We start from the raw sequence: 27,672 nt of genomic DNA, 5'->3' as shown, positions 1-27,672 counted from the left end.
AATAAAAAAATCCAACCCCCCCAAACCAAACCAACCAAACCAACCACCAAACCCAAAGAAACAAACAGAAAATTCTCATACATGACATACATGATATCAAGAGCTCTGAACAATTTGTGTGGAGGCAAGTGGGTTTTGGTTTGTTTCTGTTGGGGGTGGGGGGTGAGGTGGGGTGTTAAGTTAATAAGCAGATGTTTCCTCCTAATTGATCTTTTTGTACTTGGCCTTGGGCAGAAGATTTGCTGGACAGCTCTTTTGTTTTTACAGAAATCGATTTGCTGCTCAGATAAGTGTTCTTCATCCAGAACCTTTTGAGGAGGACTTCAGTCAGATGGTTGCTGGGTTACTTATGCAGTACTGTCCTTTTTTTGGAAACTTTCTTAAGGGAATGCTATTGTTGTTTTGTTTTGTTGTTTTTTTTATTTTGTTGTCATTTTGTTTTGTTTGCTTCTACCCTCCTTTCCGCTTCTCAAGGACTTCTTTCTTCTCAGGTATTACAGTGTGTCACATGCAGATGCCTGAGTTACTATGTCTTGCTATACTGATGTGAAATATGTTTCTACAGGTTTGGTGGCTGGCTTTTTGTTTGTTTGTTTTGTTCTGTTTTGGTTTTTGCCTCTTAAACTTTCAGCTTCTTTTAGCAAGATGACATCCTTGTCGTTGTCTTGTTCAAGCGAGGCCATAGTCTCCATTTCTGAAAAGTACTTTTCAATCTGTTATCTTTTAGATTGGGTGCCATCTCCTTAGGATAGCCTCGTTTTCTGAGACTTGTTTTTGTCATTGATGGGGAGCTTCTTGATAATTTTTGCTATTTGGACTGCTCTCAGTTTGGAGGCTGTTAACTCCTTGATGCTATCGGACTGTGTTGCTTTTAGCCAGCTCTCCTTGTTCATCTTAGCAGCCAACTCTTTCTACCTTCTTTTTGCATCGTGTTTTTCCAGCTCCAGCAAATGGTATCTGACTGCCATTCACATTTCTTACGAGCCATGTTTATTTTGTTTGTACCTTTGAGCCATCATTATTGTAACTAGGGAGATTTTTGGAAAGTAATGCTAATTTCGTTCCCAGTGGACTTGATTGAAAACATAGCCTTGAGATATTGATGTGTTCTGTCCCATTTAAAATACCTTAGTTTGTGAAGGTATACGATTTGTTTTCTCCCCACAGACTAGTAGGACATGTTAATCTTCTACCTGAATCTATAGAAGTGCATATTCTGTAGTGTGAATGCATTCTGATATATTATAAACTAGTGAAAATCTTATAGTCTAACCCTTCTTAGTAATTATTATATCTGAATAAAATTTCCACATATTTATCTGAATAGAGAATAGAGACATAGCTTTTAATTTGTAAGTTGTTTGTAAGTTAATAGCATGTTTTAATGAAATACTTGATTTGTAAACTGGCATAGGAACTTAGGAGAAGAAGATTTATTGCTTGTTAAACAGAAAGACTTTATTATTATTGCAATACTTTATTATTTTTCTCTTAAAAAACTCTTTTCAGTGGTTTGATGACACATTTTGCTTTTCCTTCAGATTATTTGAAGAATTATATGAAGATCATGGAGACACGCTTTCTCTGCAATACGGGGGTTCTCAGCTTGTCCACAGAGTAAAAACCTATAGAAAGATAGCTCCATGGACTCAGCATTCCAAAGATATTATGCAAACACTCTCAAGATACTACAGTAATGCTTTCTCAGGTAAATTTTATTTTAAGTGCTTTCTTTTAAGCCATTATTTAAAAAGCATCTTACTTGTGATGTTTCAATAATGCATACTATGATCTTATGACAGAGATCCTCTCTACTGTAATTTCCAAATAATTCAGTAGAATTTGATGGATATCAAATAGGTATTCTGATTTGATGAAGTATTTGTATCCTATTCAAATGCATGTTGTAGCATGCAGCCTTATTTGATAAGTTAGTGAACTGATGTTCAGCTTGTATCAGTCACTGATACTGTTCTACTTTGTTCTGGACAATATTGCCAAGAGAAAACCTCTTAGAAAAATGCTGAGCCATTACTTACACAAAATAACAGAAACAAAAAATGCTTCGTGTTTTTAGAAGTCATGAGAAAGATCTAAAAGAATGATCAAAGGACAGTCTAAGACATGTCAGGATGACAAACATTGAGTGTTGCTGTGTTCTAAATATTGTGTCTGTCCTCTATTACTCTTTTTCACAAAAGCTGCGTAGCCAGGGAAGGAAGTAGCCGCTTTTTTTTCCTGGTAGACTGCAATTATTAAGAAACTATGAACTTTAAAACAGTGAGTTGGAAAGTGGCTAGAAATACTTAAGTAATCTCTGGTTTCTTTAACTGAAGTTATTGCTTTTGTTAGCGGCAGTTCTGTGTGTGTAACAAAATGTGAGAGCACAGCATTTAAAGTAGTGTTTCTGAATGTAATTCATGTAATTTGTGTATCACGTTTGCCCAAATTAAAGGAGAAATGGAGAGCTTGTTTATTTCAGTGATATAGTCTCTTATTGTTTGCAGTAGCAATAAGGTATGGCTTCATCAATTCTTATGAGCAAAAGGAAGCACGCTTGCAGTATCACCTGTACTGATAAGTACAAGATGGAACAAATCTCTGAAGCTGTTCACCTTTATGCCAGCCGCTTAAATGATTAGGTGGAAGCTTGAGCAAATTTCTAGATCCACATTTGGCATTGTGGCCTGCTTGCAAGGACAGTCACGATACACATGTGTTTCAGTAATAAAAGAATTTGTTCTGAAAAAGATGTTGCAGAAAGAATACAGAATGAAAAACATCCCTCTTGTCACCTGGGCGATCTTGTAGCTGAGTACATTAACAGATGTTAGTCTTTACTGAAGTCAATATGAAAAATGAAACCTTCATAAAGGTGCCGCACACTTTCCCCAATTTACTTATGGTTTTGGTATTTGATCCCATTTGAGCCAAGTATTTTTGGTGCTTTATACATTCAGTGTGTTTGAAGATGGCATTGTTCAAACACAAATTCAATGTTGTATTTACTGCATTTTTAATATGAAATTTTAAAAGATTAATTTCAGTGAAATTTAAAGGTTCATTGTCCAACACTGCCTATTATCTGCAAGCCTGCCAATGTGACACAATAAGAGAGATCTTTTTATTCCTGAAGTTTTCTCAGCAGAAATGAAGCATTTTTAGAACAAGATTCTGATTTGCTATACTGCACTTATTACTGTTATATCCATCACATATCCTTTAAAATACAAGTAAAAATCTGAGGGCTAGCCTGTTCATAAGCTCTCATTTCCTTGTGTTTCTGATCTGAGAAACTTTTTTTTAATGCTTCTGAATTTTATGTACCAGTAGTAAACAGACTCAGAAAATTTTAGTGATTTGCTTGAAGTCATACAGTGTATCAAATTCAGAACAAGATTACAAGTGGCTTGCTAACAGTGCCTCCTAAATAAATCACTTAGCCACACTTGTTCTGTTTGTCTGTCTTAAAAAAATACATGATTCTAAAAGTAATTTATGCTTTTAACAAAATGGTTTCATCTGTTGACCTCAAAGCTCTTGGGATAATCACTATTAATTAAGCTGTACAGATGAGAAAAAGACATGTATTGGTTAAGTGACTTGCCTGGAGATACTAATCCAGTAGATGAGACTTGGACTTCTAAGAAAGATACCATTGAATGCACTTTCACCCTAGTTCGTGACATGTGGCTTAGCTTTTCTATGGATTTTCTATACCTATAAATTTGTAGTATGTTTCTTATATAGTAGAAGAGTGAAGAATTAAAAAAATATTCTCAAGATCAAGTTAGTGACTGAAGCTTAGAAGAAAACCAAGGTTTCCTCCTAAAAACATGGGACAATTAATTTTATGGTAACTTGAAAACATCTTACAGATTTAGGCAAAAATTTTGACTTTTTTTCATGCATGTTTTTAATTCTAGCATTTGAAAGAAGTAGAGGGTGCAGTGTAGTTTGGGAAGTCAATTGTTTGAAGCACCCTGGTTATAAGCAAGTGAGTTGTACCAGAAAAAAGAACATTATCCAGCTAAGAATTAGGTGTTCCTTCAACACCCTCTCTGGCAGGCATTCTGATTAGTTGAATTCTAACATTTTTCTTTTATTTGTGATTGTCAGAGAAATTAGGAAATGGTATTCCCAATAATATTCTTCTAGCTTTTATGCATTTTAGAAAGTAATGTGATGTTGCAGACTTCAGTGCTAGAGTTGCAACATGCATAATAAGCTTCTGGAATCTGGAATAATCTATTTATCCACAAACAGGACTGGACATAGTAAACTACCTTACAGTGTTGTATGAAAGTAAACTTAATTACTATAACCTTTTAGTCATGGGATGTTATAGTCCCAATTGTGTTGAATCTCTCATGATTTAGTAATTTGTCATGTAGTGCAGTTGGAAACTCAGATTGAGACCAGTAGATTATTTTAGGCTAATTGAATTAAATGGCCCCTTCAGTTCCTGTTTTCTCAAATGGTCTTAAAAATGTGCTAGTATACACGTACATTGCAGTATCTTTTGAAAAATCGGTGCAGTCTTTCTACTTGCTTGTACATAATTTCAACATTCGGTGCTAACAATGAAGGGAGAAGTCCTGTTTGCTCTTTTGTCTGTGCTCCACAGTCTGTTGACACATTCATATTTATTTATTTTTGAAGAGAGATTTTTTTCTATCTAGATAAGAAAATTGATCTGAAAAGCTCAATATCCTGTTTTCTGTGGCCAGTGTTTCAAAGACAAAATCTTTTGTTATCATGACTTAGTTTTGATCAAAAATATTGTTCATCCCTTAAGGTAAGGCATGGGGAGGTTTTGTCACCTTTCAAATTAACTATCTACTTCCCCAGTCACGTATATGTTTGTGCCTGCTTGAAGACGTATGCACAAAGGATCTTTAATGTTATGGTTTTTTTACCTACTTTTAAATTACAAGTTGAGAAGACAGACAGTAGAAAGACATTTCCTGATAAATGTCCTGTATTTCTGTTAAGTTTAAAGCACAAGTGCACAATTGAAACAATAAATGCAAGAGAGCTTGAGTCCTTTTGCAGTGTAACATTTAACAGCAGTTATTTTTTAGCTGTGGAAGAAAGGTAAGAATGCTTTAATGAACTGCTGCTATAGACCAATTCAGACAATGAATTGGTTAATTCAGTTGGTATGAGTTTAAATTCAAGCTGTTTTTCACAGAACAAATTTCATTTAGTTTTATTTCATTTTGGCATCTGTCATATAAGTAGTGACATAGTTTAACTGAATTATCTTGTTTTACTCTAATTGTTTTACAATTATTTAATTAACAATTTCAGTATACCTTCTGTTCCTGGCAGGTGAAACAATGGTAAATGGACAAAGGAGGCTCATCTCTGATTTTAGCTTTCAGAAATTACCACCAATTTTTGCTCACGTCAAGTAATTTTGTCTTTAGGGCTCCTCCAGTTTCTATGCTTAAATTAGAGAGCTTTCTTGGGTTTTGTTCAGCACTTTCTTTAAACCACTAACTAACTTGATCAGGAAGAAAGAATACATGTTATTGCTTGTGACTTTTCCTTTCCTTTTAATTCTCAGTGTCCTCAACGAGGTTTCTTTTGTTTATTTTTTTTTCAGACCTTTTTGCTGAGTTTTGCATAGCTTTCTTGCACTGTTGCTGGCCTTCCTCATTCTCTCCTTATGTCTTGGTTAAACTGTGACACTATTTTGCAGAAACAATATGGCCTGCAAATCATAAGGACCTACACTGAGTATTACTGTGTTGAAGAGTTAATGTTTGTAAGTTGATACTCTTAAGAAAAATGGGAAAGTAAGGAGCAAGAAAGAAGGTAAAATAAGTATAATTTTGGAAGAGTGCTCTCAAGGGGCAGTAAAAGTATCTGGAGGGAGTAGGAGTGTACAGAAAAGGAAGAAAAAAGCTGGATTCCAGATGAAAGGCCCTCTAAGTAGGGAAGGATAGGCAAGCAACATCAAGAGGTTTCCTCTCTCGTCCCGTCCCTCCCCCCCCTTTCCTTGCCCTGTTATACCATGTGACTGTTTATACAGAAGATCCCACTTCCAAATACTGACCGCTGCATATACACACTTCTGTAAAGTACCGTGCCTTTCTGTAATCCTATTGTCACCAAATTTCTACATAGCACTTCATTTGTCAGCTGCTTGTGTGCCTTAATTCCCTGTAAAAAATATTGCATGTTGCACAGAGGGAAGACATGTTTGAATTCTGGGGAGAAGGAGATATTGACTGAAACTTTGGTGGTGGCCAGGAATCAACTTTGTCCTTGCCTTCATATGACCGCTTTGTGAATTGTGCCTATTTTTTTAGCTGCTTTCTGGTATACTGACACTTCAGTTTGTCTTTTTGATGCAGTGTGTTGCTAAAGGGATACTCAATTCTCATAATGCTCTTTTTGAAATGTGGAGAGAACTGAAGAAGTAACACTATCTGTTGAACTCATCTGAACTATTCCTTGTCTGATGATTACTGCAGTGCAAACAAGAGCGGATACGAGAGCTTTCTAAATACCAATTTCTCAGGGCACAAATAGAGTTCAGTTCTCCACGTATTTCCCCATATGTGAAGATCCTCTGCGCGTAAGCTGCCTTCTGCCCCTACAAGTCTGCTTGCAAAGCCATCTTTATCACAGTTTGCCATCCCCAAGCCCTCATCTGACTCCAGCTTTTTCTTCTTATCTGTTGTAACTCATTCTATCTGCAGCTAGGTAGCAAGAGAGATTTTAAAGATGTAAGTGAACAACATTTCTTGTCATGTTTCATGTACAGTGGTATGTAACTACTGGATTTTAGCACTTGCCCTATTTATTTAGTTTGGTGAAGCGTAGAATATGGTAAGAGAAATTGATGATTTAAACTGACAGGAGAAAATGTCCAAATTATTAAAAGGTGTCTGTGAAGTTTAATCATTTTACTGACTATGTTTTGGCTAGAAAAACCCAAAGAATTCATAATTTGTGTGTTACATGGGAAACTTGTGTATTGTATCAGTACTGTTTAATTTCATTAAATCATTCATCATGATATGTCAGATTCCCTGAAACATGCATAAATACATGCACATGCTTCATGCATACACATACATGCAGAGGTGTGAGATGGAGCTGCAGCATGAGGTCTTACTTCTGCAAAGCCTTTAAGCAGAGCTTCTGCCTCAGCTCCTGTGAGAGAAGCAAAGGAAAGAGGCAGTGCTGGTACCAGCCCCGTGTGCACTGCAGTGTGGCAAAATGTCAGGTCTAAATGAAGTTTCATTACGGTGGTTGAAACCCAGAGGTCCCTGTAGAAGTCATAGGACGTACACACTCTGCCTATGAGGAGCAAACATAACAAACAAGCAAATGTCTGAATGGGCTTGAGCTCTGCAATGTTCCTGGTGTTAAGTGTACCTCTTGTCTAACAGATGCAGACAGGCAAGATTCTATCAATCTCTTTCTCGGAGTATTCAAGCCTACAGAAGGAAAACCTCATCTCTGGGAACTTCCCACTGATTTTTATTTGCATCACAAGAACACCCTCAGTCTGTCACAGACCAGGCGAAGGTATTTTGCTGCTATGTTTTGTTTGGTTGGTATTGCTCTAATAGATATAAAACCCCCCATGTTGTTAACCAAATTATTTGGTCAGCCTGTCAAAAGCTTGCTTACTGGTTTTTAAGCTTTTACAAAAACTTAACACCCACCCACGTCCCCCTGCCCCCCCAACCTTCCAGAGATTACCAAAAATGTTGGATGTTGGTGTTTTGAACAATTTGCTTTATGTTATTTTCCTCTTGTACTGAAAAAAGAAATTTTATTTCATATGAAATTCTATCCTGCAAGGTGAAATGCTTTACTATTTTACTGAAGTACAGCTACCACTGTCTCATTAAGCAATACACAGGTGCGTTTTTGATGGTCAGATTTATTAAGTCATTGTATTTGAGGTTAGGTGATGAGGATAATATTTGTTTAATTTTTTTTGTGTAATGCACTTAATCTGCAGCTGTGCATACCAAGAAGCCCATGATTTTCTACCTTCCTTTCAGCCATGTCTAGTCTGTTTTAAAGACTATTTTTCTTCATTTGCGTTCCATTGTAGTTGCACAGTAATATGCAGAAGTAATAGAGCTTAAAATGTAAAATTTTTAAAGTAATTGTAGAATGCTTCACAATGTTAAGGATTATAAATACTGCGTTTTAAAAAAAAAATTTTAATAAGGACAGTAGTAGACTTGTTAACTAAATAATCTTTTAGGAATTTCACTGTTTGTATCTTTGCTCATTCTGAGAGTCTTAAAGCTTTGTATCAAAAATGGTAGATCTGAATTAGATTTTTGTCTGGGGAAAATTGCAAGTGTTTAAACAGTGCATTCAATCCCTGTTGGCTGCTTATTCCATTAACCTATCGTGCCAGCTGGCGCATGATATGACTATTTCTAAATTTCAATCCTTTTGTCTCCTGATGCTAGCTTATATCAGTCGTGCAACCATGTGCTATTTCAGGCACACAGGAAACATGCAACATTACTTTTATTGCCTACTGGTTCTGAGCATTATTGTATGTCAAAAATGAATTCAGCTGATGTATTGCAAATATATGAATGTCCTAGTCGCCCTTTCATGTGTTACTCTGTTAAACAACTGTCTCTTACTTGTCACAGATACTGTTCCTAAATGAGGTGGAACGTTTTAAAAAAAAAATTGTTGGTATTCTTGATTCACTTGTTAATTAGTCTTACCTTTCATTCTGCCAAAATTTCTTCTGAGCACTTATACAACCAAGATGTTTTCTCCTGTGAACGGAATGACACCTCCATGTAACACAGTTAGGTGAAAAAAGCTCTTCCAACTAATTTTTTGTTTCTGCCAAACTATTAGACAAGTTCTTCATAAAACTTCTTCCTGCCTCTCTGAGCAGTACCTCTTTTGGATTCCTTGTGCACAGCAGCAAAGGAAATAATGAAAAGTCATAATGAAATCAAGGATATAGGAAGAGAAGGAAGATGTTGCTTCCTGTCACTGAAACTTGGTTTGACTACGTGCTTTTCCTATGTTGTATTTGCCTCTCCATCAGAAAGAAGAGATTTCATAATGAGTTTTATATATTACTCTTATGTAATTTGTGATTCACATGAAAGGACAGTGAACATGGGAAAAGAAGACTTTCTGCTGCCATATTACTTATCAGTTATTGAAGCAGCAAAACTGGATATGTCTGCATAGTTTCTGAAGGCGTTAGAGAAGATGGCTTGCTAGCATGGCGGCCTGAGACAGTACTCAAGAAGACACGGGAATGTCAGGCATAACTCATTCCTTTCTGTTAGGACATACACAGTTTTTGGAATTGAAGTGTGTTGCCCTGCCTGTTCTACACCGTTTGCTAAGTCCCACTAACAATTCTCTCTCTGGGCATGGGAATACACCCGTTGTTTTTGCTCCAGGTGGCTACATTGACATGAGTAGGAGATAACTGCATTAATATTCTGATTACAGCTCTTACAGTATTGTGAATACACACATATTTGAAATAAAAATCAATGAAGATAAATGTCTTTTCATCCCAAGTAACGAAATAGAAGAAACTATCAGAATAATTTAGAGAAGATATTAAAGTATATTTGAGAAGAGAAAAATATGTAAACATGAATGAAAGATAAAATGTGCTTTATTTTATGAATGTTGCTTGACTTCCTTTGTTGTTTTTCAGAAATCCTGAATAAGCTTCCAGCAGGGCCTGGTTCTTGCTGTTAGCTATGCCAACATACAGTTCTCAGACTCAGGACAGCTGTCACATCAAAATGTATTTCTATGTGTAGAAGTCAGCTGCTGTGACAATCTTCCCAATTTTATTATCACTGACCTAAATTTCTTCATACCCTTTTCCTAAATTTTAGGAAACAAGTGCTGGGTGGAGTGGGGGTTGGTGCTTTCCCCTCCCCCCCCCCCCTCCCCCCCCCCCCCCCCCCCCCCCAAAAAAAGGCCAGAACAAGAGGAATACATAACTAACTTCTATATGTACTGAGAGCTTGATTTTCAGTACTGTAGAGGTAGGCATCTGAAATGTATTTTGTTAAATGGAACAAACCCACTCCTCCCTCCATACCTGTATTGAGCTTCATGTGTTTAAATTTCATAGCCTGAGAGCAAAGTAGTAGGATTGGGGCCTGTTGAAATCCTTCATCCAAGGATAATTCTTTACTTTCTTCCACACTCGAATTATAGAGAAACGTTTACTAAGTGACAGTGTCTGGTTGGGTAACTCCTATGTGCAAATGTTTAGACTGGATGCAAGATCAAATCTTCTGTATCAATTGTGTGTCTCTTTTTCCTATACAGCTATACTTACTGGTGGACTACAGGTGTGCTAAAGCATTTACCTCTTCCTTTTGATGAAGGTAGGAACTATATTCACCCCTTGCCTTACAGAGTATCTTGAAAAAGAAGTTTTAGTCACAAATGCTTTTTAACTGGTTTAGATCCCGATTCTGAAAAAAAAAAATTAATGTTTCCATAATGATTGCTAAATACTTCCCCCCCTCAGTGAGCTATGATTTTTCAGCTGCAGGATGCAAGAGATACTTAACTCGCTAAAACTTGACCTGCATATGTTAATGTACCAGGGCACACTTCATTCTTCTTTTTCTTTTCTTTTTTTTTTTTTCCCTTGCCTATTAACATATATTTGTAGTCTGTGCTGGTGTTTACATTCCTATTGCAGATGACAGGGTATAGCTAGTATGTCTTACTTCTCTGGGATACTTCGGAGCATGTTTTACTAGGAATTGTTGTCATGAAGGGAAATCAAATTATGGTGGTTGATAATGTATATTTATTAAAGATGTGCTGTGCATCATCTTCTTCGTATCATATTTTCTTGTCATAGAGGGGATATTGCTGTAGAAAAATGCCTGGTAGGGTGGCTAGGTAAGCAGTCTACTGTTTGTTTAGATTTGTGCAGACGTAGTAATTGTTAGTAAAAAGATTTTTTTTTTCTTTTCCCCAGTGACATGTGCTGAAAACAGACGCAAGTTGACAGTGAAGAAGTTCCACAAGTATGAAGAGGAAATTGATATCCACAATGAGTTTTTTCGGCCATATGAGTTGAGCAGTTTTGATGAGACCTTCTGCTTGGCGATGACCAATTCTACACGGTATATTGAGATGACTTGTGACTACAAAACCTTAATTGGAAGTTGATTTGGTGTGAATTTAAATGTACATTTGATTTATTTGGTTAAATCTGTGTTACATGATAGGTTTTGTGTGGTGTTTGTTTTGGGTTTCTTTTAAGCTTCAAATTTAGCATATTTCTAGAAACTAAATCATAGTACTGAAATGGAAATGCTACTCTAAAAAAAAATTCTGTTAAGTACTTAAATTTCCAATTATTTTCCATTATGGAATGACAAATGTTTGGGCATTTGAAGGCTGAGAAATGAGCTTTTCTCTGTGGACTCAGATCACAGAGACTACCTTCAAAGCAGTTGTTTTCTAATTGTTCTGCTCTCATTTTACAATTGTTTTCCTCAGTTCATCAAGCTGGCCAGATAGTGTGGGGTTTTTGTTGGTGGTTTTTATTTTTTAGTTGTTGGCAGCAATCAACTGGATATTCTAAGCATAATCTTAATCATGCCTTAGCTAAAGACTTTCAGGCAGATTGTTTCATGTAGCTTTTTGACCCAATTTGAGTGTTGGCAGCATTTTCAAAACAATGTAGCTGAGTTACAGGGCTTCTTCAGGACAGGAATGGAGCACATTGCTCTAGCCGCCTTGGCAAAGTGGTAATGTTTGCAGCTGTTTTATGGGACTAAAGAATGCAATTGAAAGCTTTTTAAATACCTAGGGGGGTTATATTTACATAACTTTAAGTTGTAATGATAAGTTAGAACTTGGTATTTCTTTTTAAAATTATTATTTTTTAAATTCAAAGGTAGGTGTTAGAGGTGGTTCTTCCAGAAAATTTACAAATTTTGTGTTGAACTTTCCTCATGAACAGTTTTTCCTTTCTATTTTGCCAGAGATTTTATGCCTAAGAATGTGGGGATTGATCCAAGTCCATTTACTGTTCGTAAACCTGAAGAAACTGGAAAATCAGTGTTAGGGTAAGTCTGAAATATGAAATTTTTGTTCTGGTTTAATAGTAGTGAAATCGTAATGCAAATACATATACTCAAGGTGTGTGTCTATGTAGTATATTCTCTATTACATGGGAAATAAAAAAAATCATTGGTGTTATAATGTAAATTGTACACTTTGAAAATGATATCTAATTTGAGATTTTTATTTGACACTGGGAATTCTTTATTCAGACTTGCTTAATCTTTTCTCTTCTCTTGTACTCCTCTAAGTGAAACCCATGAGAGAATTTTATCAAGAATAAAGGTACAGAGGTTGTTAAAATTTGATCATCTCTTCATACTAATGGCAAGTGTATTCTCTATTGGAGATGACAGGCTTACTTTATTGTTGTCTTTAAAAAAAATTTTTTTGAATAAATAGAACATATTCTGAAACAGCAATAAATGCCAATTTCAGCATAGTTTTTGATAAAAAAGTTATTAAAATATTTATAGATAAAATTACATAAAACAATTCAGCAACAGTTACTGGGACAAATGAAATGACAAAAAAATGCTTTTGTATTATTTTATTTATCCCACCGTTGTGTTTGATCTGCTGTATCACACAAGGGCTATGGGGACTCTTCCTGAACCAATTCATTCTCTCTTTGATACCTCATATTAAGGAAACCTTTTGTCAGTAATGACTAAACCTGTGCTGTCCCAACATTATAGTTGTTCTGAAAGCTTGCCGTACTGTTAAAAGTGACAAAGTTTGACTGTCTCATAAATAACATCCATTGTGCCTTGACCATGAGGGACTCACTATCAGTAACCATTGAGAGAAGACTATGCTTATCACTAGTAGAAGCTGATTTCATGCTACTGATGTTCCCTGGGAATAAGCAGAAAGACTGTTCAACAGTTACACCTCTGCTAAGAATTGTGAGTTTATGGGTACTTTTGAGGATAAGCTTTATTCTTTCACTTTGGAATGGTTTTATGTCAGATTTTGGACTAACTAATTTCTCTCCAGATATTCCATTGAATTCTTGACCATTGTACATTCTTCTCGGGCATTTTGCTGCAAGCTGTCCACTGTGATTTTTAGGGCTTGTTACGAGATAGAGAATCAGCTGGATCAAAGCCACCTTCCAGGACTCCCTGGGTATTGCTCGTAAGGCTTCCCATGCATTGGCTGTGTAGTGGGGTTAAAGGTGGCTTCAGTCTTCCACCTTACCCGTATTCAGCCCTTGGTAGAGGTGGTATCTTTGTCTTGCACGTTTGTCATCATCTTTTAATCTACTGTAACATTTCTGGAGGATTTGCTGATCTGTTTTCATTTGTAAGTGCCCCCTAGGACAATTGGATCTCAGCTGCCTTCTGAGTATGTGTTGGGGGTGCGGTTATCACCCTTATCAGTGTTTGGCTACTTGCTCCATTCTTCAGCTTTCAGAAAGGACTGCTTTTCTTGTGACCTTCACCTCCTTTAGAAATCTAGGGAACATAACCTTAATTTTCTCTAAAAAGAATGCAGTGTGTCATCATAACTTTCTGTAAATTTCAATCTAAGGAGATGACAGTTTCTGCTGAGTCAGAAGTTAAACTTACCTGTGTTGTGTTTTTTCCCCCAAGGCATTTATTCTAGCTGTAAGAATTCTTCTGATATATTCATGTCCTTGGGGGTGGGGTGTGCTCTCAGATCAAGAACCTTTGGGAGGACTTACTTGTTTATATGTGTTCCTAAAGCATGTAAAGTTTAGGTAATTCATTAGAGGAACGAACTGCTATATGAGTTTGACTGCAAAAGGCAGAACTCTTTGTGACAGTCATGGTGTGCTCCACTAGAGCTCAAGTGATACTGGTGACCTCCATGCCTTTGCTGATGAGAACACTAGAGCTGCAACTCAAAATAGCATTTGGACCAAACAGTATGCTGTTGTTCAAAGCCTCTTAGCATGCTGCTGTCTTCCTTTTAGGGCCTTCCTTTACAGTAAGTCACACACAATGTTAGTGTACATATGCACAGTCACCTCAGCAAGGAGGAGATGTTGCTTCCCCGTTTCCAGAACTCATTTGTCTATAAACATATTCATTACCTGCCTTCCAGTCCCTCTTCCTCCAGAAAGGAAGATTCCTGAAAGATTGTGACAGTGTCTGAGAGGAAAGTGCAACCACATACCCTTCTAGGGCCAGTAGGAAAGGATACAGAGGACATAAGGGTGGTGCAATTTCTGATGGGTAAACTAACGCATACCTTTCAGACCTTGTACAGTTAAACCCAGTGTTAGTCTACTAAAATATAGATACTGTATTTTGAAGAATTCTTACAAATAAAGCACCTCTTTATACTGACAAGAATTTCTGAAGTGAGAAATAGATGCTGCATAAAGAAATGTTGCTGATTAAAGAACTAAATTGATGGGATAGGTATGCAAAAGGAAGGGGAAAAAGTGACAGTGTGATTAAGATTTTTGGGCCCAAGGTTAAGAAAGCTAGTGGAGTGGATAATGTTAATCAGAAAGTGAAACTTTTTCCCAGATCAAAACCAAAGATGTTATGTCTCAATTTTTATTCCTTTTTATTCATTCAGTCTGGGGGAGGGATTTAAGTAAAGAATCAGAGAATTGGAGAAAAGCTGACATAATCCTTTGACCTCTCTTTGAATGCTCTGCAATAAGAAGAGATTGAAGAAAAGTAAATCAATTTGGGTGATTCAAAAGATAAGCAACAAGTTGCTCCAGAGGGCAGAACTCATTTCCCCCAGTAAGATTTTAACCAAACTAGGAATTTTAAATACTTCTTGTTAATATTTAGCCGATTTCATAAATATACACACTGCCTTTCATAATAGGAACAAAAGTAATAGAGAAGAAACAGTGCTGCAGCGCAAAACAGCTGCTAGTGCTCCTCCACCCCCAAGTGAGGAAGCAGTGTCAAGTAGTTCTGAAGATGATTCTGGGACAGACAAAGAAGATGAAGGTGCTGTTTCTCAACGTTCAACTCCAGTAAAAGTGACTGATACAGGAGACAATACAAAAATCACAGAGGTAAGAAATTATTGTGGCAGGCAAGAAGGCTAATCATGGACTTAAAATTCACATTTCCTTAAAATTTTTTTTTAAAAAAAACAAGAAATGTTATAGAACAGACAGAAGTGTAAAGCACTGAGAAATTAAGTGAAAAAGGTCTCCAGTGTAATTTCTTTGTGTAGAATTAGCAGAACTGCTTATAAAACGTCACTGTTATTCTTGTGTAATAGTGAAACACAGCAGAAAATAACATTTTTCAAAAAATGAAAATTATTGTTAGAAATCTGTCATTTGAAAAGTACTCAGGTCTGGTGTAGGCCATTACATAAAGTATAAAATGTATCTATGTTAGTGTGTTAATTCAGAGCAGTAGTGCACTTCTGATCATTGTCCCTTACCGTGCTCTGGCTCACATCATGAGGTGGTCTTGGAGCATGCAAACGGGATTCCTTTTTGCATGAAACTAAACTGGGAGATGCTTCTCCAGGAATGTACCTGATCTACCTACCTAATCAACATTTAGTCTGTGGAAGCTAATCTGGAGGAACCCCCCTGAAAGACACGTGGTATGGATCTGAGGTCCTGAGCACCACCCCTTTCAATTACAAATCTACTCCTTTTGAATAATGCTACTTGCTTGGGTGTATATAACTGTAAATTAATGATCAATCTGGCTAGATTTCAATCTAATTTATGTGAAGATTTTTAAATTGCTGTTTCATAATTATATGGTCTGACATTTAAAAAAAATTAACTCAAAAAATGTGCATGATAATATTGTCACATTGGTCCTATGCTATTACTACTACTAAGGTTGAAGATAGTGGCAGGGTAATAGGGAAATTGTGTATGCCCAGTCATGTGAAAAGAATGTGTATTCTCAGTTGTGGGCTATTAATCTTTTTTTGCTAGCATAACTCCAATTCTGTTGGAATTCCTTGGGTGCTAATTTAATGAAAATATTGATTTGTATGAAGTATTATGGAAATACCTATTTTATTAATTTATATAACATTTCTTCAAATTCTTCCTTGTAGATATCCATTTTGGATACCACTGAAAATGTCTTAGCAAAAGGATATGTTAATGGAGACTATACAAACCTGGAAAATACTTGTGTTATCTTGGGGGTGGGGTGTGTGGGGAGGTAGGGTTTTTTGGTTGGGGGCGGGGGTGGTGGGTTTTTTTAAGGCATAGCTAATTTAAATGGCTATAGTGTTATGCTTTTACATGTTATCACATTTGAAGAAACTTCAGTACTTATGACCTTAGTCAGTATAAAATATAGAGCCTGATAGGCAACAGAGAATAAAACTGCCTTTCTTTCTGCTACAATTTAAATTTTCATTTCATTCAGTCCTTAGCCTAGGGTAGTGTGTTCTCAGATAATGGTTTTTCAGCCTTCTGTACAACATGGCCTGCTTCCTAACCTTAATGAAGTATTTTCAATAAAATAACTATGAATTCATGTGGTATTAATTTTGGACAATTTGGATTAATTGTTATGCCAATACAAGTGCATTTATTTCTGTTTATGCAAGGTATTTTAGCTGAAATTTTTCCATTATCTCTGAATATTAGAGTACCTGTTTTCCAGCAAGTCAGATTGTTTCCAGATGGTTTTTTTGACAGCAGAAATCCAACCTGAAATTTTATTCTTGATTCTTACCATTGCATAAGTTATCTCATGTCATTTTTTCTCTCTGTGTATTGAACACACTTCAACACTCAGACCTTAGATAACTTTTTTAGATTTTTAAGATGCTTAACTGAGATGCATGTAAACACAAAATATGATTTAAGATAGTATTGAAGTTTAATGGCTTACAATTGTGTGAGCTATTCTGATTCTTATAGTAACGCACATGAAGAAATATTTTCCATTTTATTAGCACCTTTTCATGCATTGAATTTTAGTCATAATTTGTGTCATTGCTTATTAAAATTGCAGTGCCGAAAAGGATTACCTATTCAGTTATGCTGAATTGCTATGTTAGCAAATAACTTGGGTTATTGTTAATGTCTGCCTTCCATTGTAAATTTTTTTTATTCTCTTCAAAAGTACAAAACTTTTCTTACATACATTATTTCTGAGGGCACGATGTTTATGGAAACTTTCTGTTCAGAAACCAAACATAAAATTAGTAACCTTAAAGACTGTCTTAGACCTTAGATTTTAACATGTTCACCAGCTGATCTTTATTTAGCTTGTGAAATGTTCTTTTTCCATTACCAGGCTAAGCAGAGCATCAAATTATAGGCTTTTCAAAAAATGTTTCGGAATTATTTTTCTGGCAATTACAATTATTTGTTTTGTCTACATATGTGGCTAAAAAGTTTTAAAAGAAGACCTGTAATGGAGGGTTTCAAAACTTGATGGCTAAATTGAATAATGTAACAAGAAACAAAATAACTTTAACTGGAAAAGGTGATAATCTATCTAGTTAATTAAATAAGCGTCTATTTTCTAGAACTGGTAAACCATAGAAATGTTTCAGATACGTTTGGATTTTTCCCCTCAAGTTAAGCTTAACTTTAAAAAGAAACTTTAAGTTGAAAGCCTAAGCTTACAAATATTCCATTTTCTCTCTCTGTTAGTTAAACTGACAACTTACTAGCACTCTAACCAGTCAGTCTGCACTTTACTGTTTTCTCATTTGTGAAAATGGGTTGCATCTAGAATTTTTGAACGATACTATAAGTCTGGGTGAAAGAATATAGTATGGGGTATTTTTTGTGTGTAAAAGAGTTGATATTTGTAAGCTTATATTTTAGGTGCATGCTTGAGTAGATATGGTTATTCCAGAATGATTAGATGTTTGGTCAGGGATTTGAATTTTGGTATTTTTTTACATCAGCAACTGTAGAGTAGAGAAAAATTGTATTGTTACGGGTGGGGGCGGAGGGTGGGGGGTGGAACCAAACAGCTAGTTCCTTTCTATTCACATTTCACAGAAGTTAATGTTAAGATGCTTTTATACTTCTAGTCAGGACATATCTTTCAAAAGTTCTTTGACTTTGGATCTTTCTGAACTGAAAGAAAACTATTTTTATAGTTGACTGACTTTCAGTCACACGTGTCTTGTCAGTAAACCCCCTCAGTTTAACACTGAATCATTAGACATAGTGAAGTATTGCATGTGCATTGGATCCTTGTTGTAGTTGACTGACATGATTGTGTAATGTATAAAACAAAAATAGTTTTGTTCAACCTGAAGTTTGTAATTATTTCAGAATTGACAGCAGAAAATGTGGAAGCAAATGTGGGAGCATGTTCTGAACGAATATGATTTATTCTGTATTAAGTTTCAACACAGAATGGAATTGAATACCTACATTCTAACATGTCCTATAAATATAATTTATTCTCTTAATGTGTTCTTTTATCTGATGTTATCTTTCAAGAATCCCTTCCTTTACTTGTTGACCAAATGTCTTGAATAATATTTTTAATAAATTTTTATTTAAAAAAAAACAAAACAAACATGCACAAGCTTAAGATTACTATGTATATGAGAAACTTGTTTGGGTTTGCCTGCACTTCTGAATTTATTTTCAGGTTTAGAAAGAATTCCTTGCTTGAAAGCATACTTTTCTTTGGATGTTGTTATGGTATCCTCAGTCTGAATCTTTCTTCTTATGTTCCAGAATGTAGTGCAATCAACAAAAGATGTGTATGGACTCAATCTTTCAGATGTTCCTTCAGAAGATGATCTCACAATATACGCTAGGTGAGATAGACTTCCAGTGGTAATCAGTAAAAGATAATTTGGAACTTAAAATTGAATGAAAGATGCTTCAGTAGAAATACTTGTCACTTAATACAGTCCTAGAAATTAATAAGCAAATTCCATATTAGGAGTGGTTCCATGGTTCTAAGCTACGTAGTCTGTGAATTTTGCATTTTTCAAATGTTAAATTACATGAATTCAAATTAGTCATAAGTGAAATAGCCTCTTCTATAAAAATGCATACATTTGTTGTCTTTTTTTAAAAGTTACGTGTTATTCGTAGAGATAAGTGTTACCTGTTACCTTTTACTCAAATTTAAGTAGTTGTGTGACTTTTGTTGTTCAAGGAAAATTGCTTTTCTGAATAGTATTCAGCCTTTTTCTTGAAACATTTTGGCCTTTTAAGCTTGAAATTAAAAAATGTAGATTTTACAGGGAGACCTTAATACCATTACTAAATCTGGTATAGACTATGAGGAGAAGAGTTGAGAAAAGCGGCCAGAATAACTCACACTGTAGAAGCATGGAAAACTAAGTGACTTTGAGCACTGTAAGTTTCAGGAGAGGGAGAAGTCAGTTTGGCCCTTGCCATTATTGGAGTTATTGAAATAACAATATGCAAATAAACGTGGTGTGAGGGTTTACATGTGTGTATGTATATGCACAGCACCAAGCATAGTGTGTATAATAATGTGCTCTCACACACTGCGTTTTGAACAGCATCATACTGCCACTTGTTCTTAATAAATGGGTTTGTGAATTCAAAACATACGTACAGGAAATGAGTAAGAAACAGCAAAGTGCAAGACAAAATACAGCTCCTTGGGTGGTCCAGCAAGTTCCCACTCAGTTCCTGCACTTTGAGGAAAACTGCTACAATGTGAGGCAGCGTGCTGCACAGCACCTGCAGGCTCTCCTCAGGAACTGCGAGCTGCTGCCTTACTGTGAGCAGTTGGAGGTGAGAGTTGGTGAGAAGGCACCAAGGTATCACCTTCCAGCTCCAACTACTTGAGAACTTCGGCTTTTATTCAAGGGTAACTTGGACTTTTATCCTCTACAAAACAGTTGTCACCACTCCTGTAGGAGCCATGAACTGTCAGCTCCCCAAGAGCAATCAGCAAATTAATGGTGTGCTTCCCCAACAAAAGGCAGTGACTCCCATTCAATCAGGAATGCTGTTTCTGAATTGCCATAACCCCATATAGAGTGCTGGCTAGGTGTTGCCATTGTTAAAAAATATGTACTTACGCTATTGTTCTCAGATTCTCTCCTCAATATCACAGAATAACACTGAAGCCAAAAAGGAACTGGTTCACGTCTTCCTTTTTTCTTAAATTGGAAATTAATTTGAACCTTTTGAAATTTTTTTAACTCAGACCAAAACTGAACTAGAATAATTTCAGTTATAAATGAACTAGAACTGAACCTAAAAGTTACTTATTCAGTTCCCTGGTGGAAGAGATTCTTTCTTCAACTGCAATATTTTTCCTTGAAAACTAGTCAGAATCATGGGAATTCAGTACTGGAGATCAGTTGGAGAAATTTAGATCCAAATTGAAGACCCTCTTAGTTTCTAAAGGCTTATGCAGCTGCCAAGAGAGTGATTGCTTATGCAAGACACCAGGAGTGCAAGTCAATTACATTTGCTTAATAAACCACTGTTTCAAACACCTGCTTAGAATGTAGAATTAATGGAGTTTGAGAAAAGGGTTGTAAGAAAACTACCTGTTGTCTCAGAAAAACACTGTGTGTATATTGAAGTGAGTACTTGTGAGGCATACATTGAAATGGGCTTGTGTGCGTTTGTTTTTATTTTCTAATGTGTAATAGCAGTGATTACGTTGTTATATTTGAAACCTTTTCAATTTGTGAGAGAAGTTTTAATTCACTATATCTTCTCATTTGGTGATATGTGATGATTAATCCTGACTTAGTTCATTAATGCCCTCAAAACATTATTTTTACTTAAAAGTCTTTTTCTGTTAATTTTTCCTTAGGGGTAGCTACTTCTCTTGCACACTTCAGTTCTTTGAAAATTCCCATTTCTACCTATTTCCTATACATGGAGTAATTTGAAGATGGTACACTTGTATAGGGTTGAGGAGGATGTTTCTCAGTATCTCTGAAATTTTTAACTTCACCTATGCCTCTAACTTTGGTTCTTTATTTTAATCACTAGAAAATGGATGCCAATTTGACAGTTACCCTTTGGTATACTGGGTAGTTACTGTTGCTCTGCAAATGGCCCAGTGCAAGCTGATGTCTACTACGACTCACTTTGTGCAGATGAACAGCTCTGTGATAACATCCAGAATTGCAGCTACTTCCCATTTTATCACTTTTCAGGCTGGACTAACATTCAGCCTATTGTTACAGTAGTACTGTAAACTCCAGGGGGGCTTCGAAGCTCCCTATTCATATCTTTTCAAGACAAAAAAAGCTTGCATTGATTTCATTTCCCTCAAGCAATGCAAGTTTTAAAAACAGAACAATTACAAATTCCTTACCTCTTAGCTAACAAGGTACAGTGCTATTTATAGTCTGATGTGCTGATATATGTGGAAAGTATAGATTTTACTGACATCCTTTATTACAACGTACATCGTTTGAGAATAGCAGCAATTTATTTCACAGTATGATTATAGTTCTCACTTCAAGTCTTTTTCTATTTTTTGTAATAAGGGAAATTGAGATGCAAGATCCTGACTCTACTTGACATCATTGGACATGTTATGTATTTTTTCTTCATTAGCATCAGGGATTCACAGATTTAAAGTACTCAGTTTAAGTTACTTTACGTCAACTGTTCTATATTAAGTATATATGCAAATTAAAAGTAATTTGAGTCTGTCCAGCCCATTTTCACTGATGGCTGACATCATTTGTGTTAATTCTCATCAAAATAGAGATCACAGAACCACAGATTGGTTGAGGTTGGAAGGGACAGGGGGTCCCTCAATTTGAGGATGTATATTGCGGAGGAACTGTGCATCTTACTGATGTCTGATAACTTGCTTGTGTTAATTTAGGCCTTGTTTGTTTCCGAATATTGGGTCATTCGAAGCAATTAATAAAAATATTTGCACCTTTATTTTGCTTATATTTGTTTTTTTAAGCTTGTTTCAATAGCAAGCTCCTGCACTAGAGGATGTTAATTGTCTTTATTTCCACTTAATTAAAAATTCTCTTATTTAGAAATGTAAGTACTTATACTTTCAACAGCCAAAGTCATGTCTCATGTTTCTGAGGCTTTTGTTTCTACAGTATAGAATCTGAATGGAGCAGAAAGAAAAATCACAATAAGTTGGTTTAGGGAATGTATTGCTCCTTTATCTTCTGTACATACTTCCATGCAATTGCTTTTGCACTGTTAATTGTCCTCTGTTAAAATGCAGTAAAGATTTCTGAAATAGACCAACAAGTCTATTTTTAAGCTAAGTGTTTTTAACTATTAAAGAAAAGCCACTGTGTCAGAAAATTAAAAACATCACAACTAACATTTACTTCTGTTTTCAGTAGCACAGATGTGTTGGAGAGTGAACAAATTGAGTTCAAGTGTGAGATAACTACATATCCTTGAAACCCTCTGACGTTTCCTCTTAGTCTGAGTGAATAAGATTAGGATTAACTAATTTTTTTTTTTTTTCAATTTTGCTCCAATTCATTGCAAAGAAAAAAGCTGTAACAGTATTTTGCATCTTAATGTCTTTCAGCAGCCCAACAGGTGCTTGGAAATAAGTGTGCTGGACTGACAATGTTTCAGCTGAATAAACTAGGTTGAATTTGGCTGAGGACTGACTTAAATCTAAAACTTCAGATACTTCCTATTTCTTCTGTTGACTTTTCCCATAGGCTATCCATCTGACTGATTGCTTTGAAAAAGACAGGAAGTTGACTGTAGCAGGCTGCCTATTTCATAGGGTAGAGAAAGTTTCTATTCCATGACCTAGGTGACACCAATTAGTAGGCAGATCATTTTCAAGCTAAAATAAGCTGCTGAGTTCTCATATGCACCCCCTGCAAAGTTTTAAAAATCTCTCTTGTTTACCAGAGAGGTAGTTCATGATCAGTAACTGATGTAACATGACTTAGACTCATTTTTTGGTGTCATTTTCTTTCATTTGCTGAATTTGGGGGGATTGTTCTTTTACTTTCTTTGACTTATTCTCCTGTCTACTGCTTTTCCCAGGTTTGTTCAGCTGGGACAGAGTCAGCATAAACAAGACAAGAGCAGCCAGCAATTTTGCTCAAAACACCACTTGGATAGGGTTATAAATTTGTAAGTACTCTTTTTCTTTTTCCCTTTAGCCTATTTCTTTTTGCTTTTATCATTAGACCTGAAAGCCATCAGGTAAATTTGATGTTAAATTGTTTGAGAGTCATATTGCTGTTCCTTTCACTGCATAGGGGGTTTCAATGCATAGCATGAAGAATTAGGTTCCTACTTCTCCCTTGTAATTTAAAAAAAAAGTGCATTGTGTTTTGTCGTGTGTTTTTTGGTTGGGGTTTTTTTTTGGTGGTGGTTTTGGGGTTTTTTGTAATTTTTTGTAGTGCCAAGATTTTTATATTCAAAATTCTTAGCAGTCATGAGTTATCACAACACAAAGTGCTGAAGCTACTGAGTTTAAAAGGCAATTTCTTCTTGCTGTGATAGCTTTTGAAAGAGATAGTTCGAAGGGATTGGCAGACCTGCTTATTCATTGTTAAAAAAACATTCAAAGTTGCAACTCGGTCTTTAGTGTGCAGTTATCTGAAATTATTTCTTCCAAGAAGGCTATGAGTGCCCTGTGTTTGTTTTGGTGGACATTTGAGGAGTCTTCAGGGGTCAAATGGGATATTTTTATATTTTTATTTTTCTGGTGAGTGGCCAGGTGCTGGAGAGAGTACTCCAGTAGGCAGATGTTAATTTTTCTCCTTTCCCAAGTGTAATTTCCATGTGTTTCCAAATAGTGGAAGTGTAAAAGTCATAGAGCACACAAATCTGTGCCTCCTGTCACTCCTCCTCTTGAAGTCATGTAGATCATCTTTCTCTGCCAGTTCTACCAAATGCTCTTGTCTGTTCCGATCTGAGAGGAAGCAGGGTATCTTATAGTTGATAATTTTTTTTTTCTGAAAGTATATCTTTATACAGCTTAAAAATTTTTTTCTGCTTTTGTTCTGCAGCTTTTTAAAAATGCTTAAATACTGTTTGGACAGTGACAGATTGTTCCTTCAAGAAAAGTCGTAAATGTAGCCATTCTTCAAAGGCATGTTGCTCAATTCTGAAACAAGGAAGCTTTCTCTTGCTGAGTTTGAATTGCTGCTCTGAATCAGGAATTTCCTTGGAGAATACTAACTTTTTAGAGATAAAATAGCATAAACATACTATACTCAAGATTAGGTCGAGAGAGAGTGTTTTCAGTAATAGCAGCTGAGGCACATCTTGCACTTGTTGGACTGTATATTTCCTTGTTTCTCAAGGAGTACTTGAAGAAATTGAAAAATTATGCTAACTTGTATTAATTTGATGTTAGGTGCATTTTAAATTGAAAAAAAATACAGCAAATTTGATTCTCCAGTTGTTCCTTCTAGATACAAATGCAATTAAATCCCAGTCCTTTTCCTAGTAAAATGAAGTATTCAATCTAAAGCTTTGGTTTCTCATCAGCAGTGAGATATAATTTAGGCTTAGGTTAGTTGCTGTCATTTCCACACTTTTCAAGAAAATCTTTTTCTTAGATCCTTTTTTTGATCATTAAAAAAAAACAAACCAAAGCCCCCACACCTCACAACCTTAAACTTTGTGGCCATTTTTATCAAACACATAAAACGAATACAAAAAGAAATATTTCTCATTTTTACAATGTCATTTAGTGATATTTATGTACTTGAATATGCATTGGAGAAATACTGAAGAGAAGCTTCTGGCTTAAATTTAGAAACTAAGTATAGATTAGGAACAAAAAATGGGTACTTGAATAGGGACTACAGTGATGCAGTGATATAATACTGAAGAGGGGTGGAGAATGTGGAAGGATATTGAAGTTCCTGGTTTTGTTCATAGAAATTCCATGAAGGAAAAAAGGGTAGAATTTTAGAGCTAAACAGAGCTGGACTACTTTTAGCACAATCTATTCTCATGTATGCAAAGGGAGACTTTGAGTACTGTAATGTAATTACTGTTGGCTGACACAGTGCACCTGTTCCTGGTTCCATAGTACTCATTGTGGTGCGGTATAAATAATACTGTAGAAAAATATCCTCTCAGTCGCTTCCCAAATGCACTTCTTGCATCTAGGAGCATGAGAAATTTGATTCCCTCCCGAACAGGGAATTGAGTGTTTTGATTCACTGCAGCACTTCTGGAGAAGAGTGCTGTGCCGGTGCCTGCTGTGGCCTATGCAGTATAGCAACAATGCTTGTGCACCAACTTTAATTCATCCATAGGTATCTACTCTCCTGTTTGGTTTTGTGGGGTACTGATGATGCTCAAGCAGGAGAACACTTCAGTGAGTGATATCTGCAGCATGGTCCAAGGCTATGTTCTCCTTAAATATTTTAAAAACATACGCTGCCTTTAAAGATATATCATATAGTCCTTGTTTTCAAAAGTTCCCTTGATGTTAAATGTGTAATTTTTTTTTTTAAATCAAGACTACCTAGGTTCTGCTTGTCATCCAAGTATTGATCAAAGAACTCAAACTGAGTAGCAACTATCTACAAGTTACCAGCTAACTATGTACAAGTAGTATATGAGCTTTTTTACTGTTGTTTCTGTGTATATGCACATTATATGCATTATTTTTTCACCAAGATAAAAGTAATCAAGCAAATTTCAGTGGACAATGGAACACTCTATATTTTCAATTTTTGTTAATTAAATGCTCTACTGGAGTATTTTTAATACATAATACCACTTTATAATATAAAAGTAAAAAGAGCAGTACATTTTCTAATTTTAATGAAGTGTCTTAGAACCCTAGTTACTTTTGAAAGCTGTTGCTTCAGTTTAGAGCAATTCTCTTCTTCATTCAGTACTTCCATATGACTTTGTTAGTATAAGGTCTATTTCTTGGAGGATTAGATTAAAAATAGCTCTATATTTGTAAACCTGGCATTATCATTGCTTTGTAACTGTACTAAAGAAAAGGTTGGTATTGAACTTTTCTCTTTCTGTGTATTCACATCTAGGAGTTCTTGGGGGGTTCCTTATATTGAAAGGCAGAAGTAAATTAATAAAGGATGTTTAGAGTGTGAAGTATATTTATTTTTTACATTAAACCCATGCAAAATATCTAAATAGTTTCTTGACACTGCTGTAGCAACATTGAATCAAAAGGCGTTCATAATTAGTCAACAAGCGACTTTGGAAATTACAAGTTATCTTGGATTCTCAAGTGTGTTGATAGTTTCACAGTACAGTGCTTTTTTTTTTGCATGCTCTCTGCTTCAAATATGCACCCCAGTATGTTGCTTCACATCAGAAATTGAGACAAAATTCAATAAAAGTGTTTATTCACAAAAAAGAGAACTGTTATGAATATTCATGGCAATTATAGGTCAAGAAATTGTTTATATTTTCATCTGTTTACACTAAGCTTAAATCACAAAGGTCTCTTACCTAGCTGCTGTCTTCTGATAAGGTGGCAGTCCAGGTTTCGTTCTTTTTTAAATAAAAAAAAAAATAAAAAAAATTCTGCAGTTCAGTAAAGCACCTTCTTGCTAGACAACCCTTTGTCAGAGCAGCATGTAGTCATCAGCAAATTTTTTATCCTTAGTCTCCCCTTTGAAATCTCCCAGAGGATCTGAATAGACACTGTATTTTTACCTACAACTCATTTTATTTCTTCCTTTTCTTGGAAACAGGATACCTATGCCTCTTAATTAAAATAAGCATGGCTTCAACTCCTTGGAGATGTAAATATCTGTTAAATTGGGAGTCATCTACCTTCTCTCCTTAACTAAAAACTCTTTGCTTCTATGATGGGTGAAATTCTGTCCTGTTTGGTGATTATTTGGATTCATTTTACTTTGAGATGTCCTGATCTCATATTCTTTACAGCTGTATACTAAGAAGCATATATGATCTAAACCTCTGTATACCTCTAAATAAAAGAAAAAGTATGTAGCTCACTATTAGCTCTTGATTCAGACCAGAGATGAGGATAATTAGCCACTTTGGGTTAACTGATCCAACACAGATGTGTTCCAGTAACTTTAACTTCTCTTTCTGACTCACGTATATCCATTGTTCTGGTATTCTAAAAATAGCTTTAAGGATTAGTCTTCCTCACTTAATTTGAATCTTTGCTCTTTCTGACTCTCAGTATTTTAAACAAAGCACTTCTGTGATTCTCCAGCATTTATTGCCTCTGTGAGTTCTCCTTGAGATTTACTGGTCAGGCTGTTTATAAACTACCCGGATCTTGTCTTCTGTCTGAAGGTGAAAGATGGCCCCTTCATGGGGATTCTGAATGGCTTTAGTGCTGTCTGTGTGCTAGTCTCTTACAAAATGGCTTGACTAAGCTGCCTGTCACTGAGAGTATGTTCATTTTGTATTCTGGGCAAGTGGTTTTAAAGTCACTGTGGGCACTTTCCCTGAAAGTACTTGGTACTTCATGTTAGCTAGAAAAGACAAAAGAGTATCAGGAATGAGCACCACATAAAAGGAATCATTTTGTCATTTTGGGCTTGAATGCTCTGTTCATTTTTAGTCACACATCTCAAAAAGAATACTACTGGGAAGGGTCTGGGGCAAAGCAATAGTATGTATGATCAGAGTTGTAGGACTCTCCTGAAGAGAGCTGGCTGGGGACTGAAGGAAATAAGTAAGTGCATGTTGTGATGGTTTATGAAATGCTCTGCTGAAGTTTGGCAGGTGAA

The 27,672-nt window shown here is 35.8% G+C and overlaps 1 protein-coding gene across 2 annotated transcripts in view; it reads left to right on the top strand.

Annotated features, from left to right (window-relative positions):
* FIG4 (FIG4 phosphoinositide 5-phosphatase) overlaps positions 1-27,672 on the top strand; it is a 73,001-nt gene that overhangs the window by 35,696 nt on the left and 9,633 nt on the right. For both annotated transcript variants that reach the window (XM_049818253.1, XM_049818254.1), the window contains 8 exons: positions 1,542-1,708; positions 7,410-7,548; positions 10,324-10,382; positions 10,991-11,138; positions 12,006-12,089; positions 14,902-15,097; positions 18,728-18,810; positions 23,000-23,089. In XM_049818253.1, coding sequence (XP_049674210.1) covers positions 1,542-1,708; positions 7,410-7,548; positions 10,324-10,382; positions 10,991-11,138; positions 12,006-12,089; positions 14,902-15,097; positions 18,728-18,810; positions 23,000-23,089 — 966 coding nt within the window. The remainder of the gene's footprint in view (positions 1-1,541; positions 1,709-7,409; positions 7,549-10,323; positions 10,383-10,990; positions 11,139-12,005; positions 12,090-14,901; positions 15,098-18,727; positions 18,811-22,999; positions 23,090-27,672) is intronic.

The sequence above is a fragment of the Accipiter gentilis genome, chromosome 15, assembly GCF_929443795.1.
Source record: "Accipiter gentilis chromosome 15, bAccGen1.1, whole genome shotgun sequence".
NCBI lineage: Eukaryota > Metazoa > Chordata > Aves > Accipitriformes > Accipitridae > Astur > Astur gentilis.
This window is presented reverse-complemented; position numbering and strand designations above follow the sequence as displayed.